At 37.3% G+C, this 2,953-nt stretch overlaps 1 protein-coding gene across 1 annotated transcript; it reads right to left on the reverse strand.

The window, feature by feature from the left end:
• Positions 1 to 1,293: 1,293 nt before the first annotated feature.
• On the reverse strand, positions 1,294 to 2,930 carry LOC100569228. The gene is made up of 4 exons (XM_008186598.3): positions 2,492 to 2,930; positions 2,254 to 2,386; positions 1,884 to 2,145; positions 1,294 to 1,808 (listed from the first exon to the last, which is right to left on the reverse strand). Exons 3-4 carry the CDS (start codon positions 1,954 to 1,956, stop codon positions 1,468 to 1,470), a joined length of 414 nt encoding a protein of 137 aa, XP_008184820.1. The 5' UTR covers positions 1,957 to 2,145; positions 2,254 to 2,386; positions 2,492 to 2,930; the 3' UTR covers positions 1,294 to 1,467.
• Positions 2,931 to 2,953: the final 23 nt, after the last annotated feature.

Raw genomic sequence — 2,953 nt, forward strand, 5'->3', positions numbered from 1 at the left:
TGGTAACACAATCTGACCGAGTGGCGGGCCAGCGATAGCTAACCTGTATATCTTTAACCGTGATCTGTACTGTGTTCGCTGGCCACTACTTATAATATCTCTGGCCGTTGCGACGTAGGTAGTGTATGTGTGGTGATTTCCGAGCGTCTTGTTTTTCCTTTTGAACTTAAAACTCATTTTAAAATTCCAGAAGATAGATACACTTTCCCTGATTAATAATTGGTAAAGACTTTGGTTTTAAGTTTCAGGGTTTCCTTAAAATGAACGATTTCTCGGAGGGCGGCGCACGTTCGGAAACAATGTATGGTGCGGTGCGCTATCTATGGTTGTGGTAAATAGTCGCTGTTGTGCGTTCGACGATGTTTTGGTCGTTACGTGTGTGCATGAGCGCGCGGTTGTGTGATCGGTGCAATAGTGTTGTAACGAGGAACGAGAATGCACTACCTAAATGGGCACTCCGTTTTGTCTCGTTACAATATATATATAAGTATTCTACACTTATTACAATTATCTGATATGCTATACATAGGTATAAGATGTTTCAAATAAAAAAATTTTATTTTATATTTAGGCATACATATTATATTATTTCTAAATAATATTTTTCAAAGTATAACTATATATATATATATATATTTATATTTATAGGAATCTTAGCAGAAATGTTTTATTTATACATAGTCGTCACACATTATTATTATTAGGTAAAAATCTATTATTTAGATTTAAAAGAAAAAAAATAGACTTCAGTGTTCTAAATAATAATAATATTTTATTTACATAAAATTAATAGGTACTACATTTAAGCGTTAAATTTGGATAACATTTTTTTTTCCAGTGTAGAGTGTTTTTTTGATCCCACGCGGAGTCATCACTGGTATATATATTTGAATAAATTGTGATTTTTTACCGCCACACACAATACCGTTTACATTTTAACAGATTATACAATAACAATAATAATGGTGATAGTAATAACAATTACGATAGTGATAACAATAATAATAATAATAATTGTGATAATGATAACAATATTTTTTTTTTATGATTATTCAATCAATTCGATAATGTCCATGCGCGAGAGTATCAATACGATTAGGGAGAATATGTCGTTTGTAGTCAAATCTGTTTAGGACTAATTTACTAGTCTTAATCGTGCTGACTTGGTGCTTATACGAACGGATAGATATATTTTCTCTATACGCTGTATACGGCATGTAGGATTGTTGTTGTGTTATTAGATGTGGTGGTGGTGGTGGTGGTGGTGGTGGTGGTGGTGGTGGTGGTGGTGGTGGTGGTGGTGGTGGTGGTGGTGGTGTAGACGGCGGGTGTTGTGTTGTTGGTGGAATTGCTGCAATCACGGCGTTTCGGTGTATGCGCTTAATGACAATACGTGCGCAATCTCGAGCTAGGTATCAGCCTCCCTGTTGACGCGTCGAACTCCTTATCACAATAATCATCCGCGTCCTAACCGTCGTCGTCGTCATCGTCGTCGTCGGTGAACAAACAGCGCATGTGATCGTCGAACGTCAGGTGGTTTCTAATCACATGCCCCCGAACTCCCTTGGAGCGGATATTTACGACACCCTCGATATCGTATGCGTATGATTTAGCACGTAATCCAATAAACCTATGATTATTACGGCCTGTAATCTCGTCCTTGAAGTATCCTGGTAGTTTCATACGTGTCAAAGTGTAGCACCTGTGATCAGGTGGTAGATTAGATGTATCCATACGATTCAGCAAGTTCGGATTTTTCGCCACATCGTCGTAAAAATCGCGTGTTTTCACGTGATATATCAGAGAATCTGTTAACAAGTAAAATAGTGATAACGTTAATAACACATTAAATACGACAGTGGATCACAGCGTGATATACATACCAGTATCGGTGTACAACAGGCTGATATTGTCGCCGTAATGGCGTTTTATCACGTTATAATGATATTCGTACATCAACTCCTTGCTCCGCTCGAGTATGACAAACCCGATGTAATAGGTTTGCAGAAATCAATCTCTTTATTGTGCATAGTCACTGCAGCAGATTTTGTTTGAACGTCGGGCAGTTAATCAGTTTTCACTTCCTGGCGGGGCACGACCCAAGTTCTACGTTAATACGTTTTCTCATTGATTCCATTGTCTTACCTGTAAGGTAGTTAGGTAGTAAGGTAGATTATTATGACATAAAAATAAATTTTGCAAATATTTTTTGAAATTTTTTTTTTTTTTTGCAAAAAATTATAAATAAATTACCGAATACATTGTTGTTCATGTCTTTGAAAAATTGCTGCTCAAACTTATTAGCCGCCCATGCACGCATCCCCGTGTTCAATGCGATATACGGTGCAAGCCATCAAGATTGTCGAAATTGTAGCACTCGGTGCACCTGAAATGTATAAAATAAGTAATTACATAATAATATTCGATATAATACAATAATATAGATATTTTTATTCGCAGTAACAATAATCATGATAATAATAAAGATTACCTTTTCGACGATCAACCCGTTAGCAATGGCCTGTTTCAAATTCATATAATGTATGACGTAATTTTCCTTACGTTTGAATGTGACCATTAATTTCCGCACTTTAGACCCGTGTGGAATGCTGGCGTGTGGTAGGAACGGCATGTCGTTGTGCTCGTCGTGCAGACTTTGCGAATACGATATGTCGACTTCGTACACTCTGCCTACGTCATCTGCCTCCTCCATATACTCGAGTTGAGCTAATGCTACGTCCGGATTTCCAGCGTACCACGAAAACCCCCCGTAAGGAATGTTTTGAGACATACTCCACCCGTATAAATTATTAGCTATGTGGAAACAACGATATTATATTATTATTATTATAAGTATATACCTTACCGATCGTCGCAATGGCGAGAGTTGAACTTTTTTTTCCCCACATTTATCATTAATTAGATACCTGTTTTTCCTGCCGGCAGTTATATG

This window comes from Acyrthosiphon pisum, unplaced genomic scaffold (genome assembly GCF_005508785.2).
Source record: "Acyrthosiphon pisum isolate AL4f unplaced genomic scaffold, pea_aphid_22Mar2018_4r6ur Scaffold_21053;HRSCAF=22904, whole genome shotgun sequence".
Lineage (NCBI taxonomy): Eukaryota > Metazoa > Arthropoda > Insecta > Hemiptera > Aphididae > Acyrthosiphon > Acyrthosiphon pisum.

Excerpts from the sequence above, each read along its gene's own strand:
- LOC100569228 (XM_008186598.3), bottom strand. The coding sequence starts at position 1,956 with ATGTACGAATATCATTATAACGTGATAAAACGCCATTACGGCGACAAT. Across the intron at positions 1,809-1,883 it reads CCTGTTGTACACCGATACTG|ATTCTCTGATATATCACGTG; the intron begins GTATGTATATCA and ends ACTTGTTAACAG.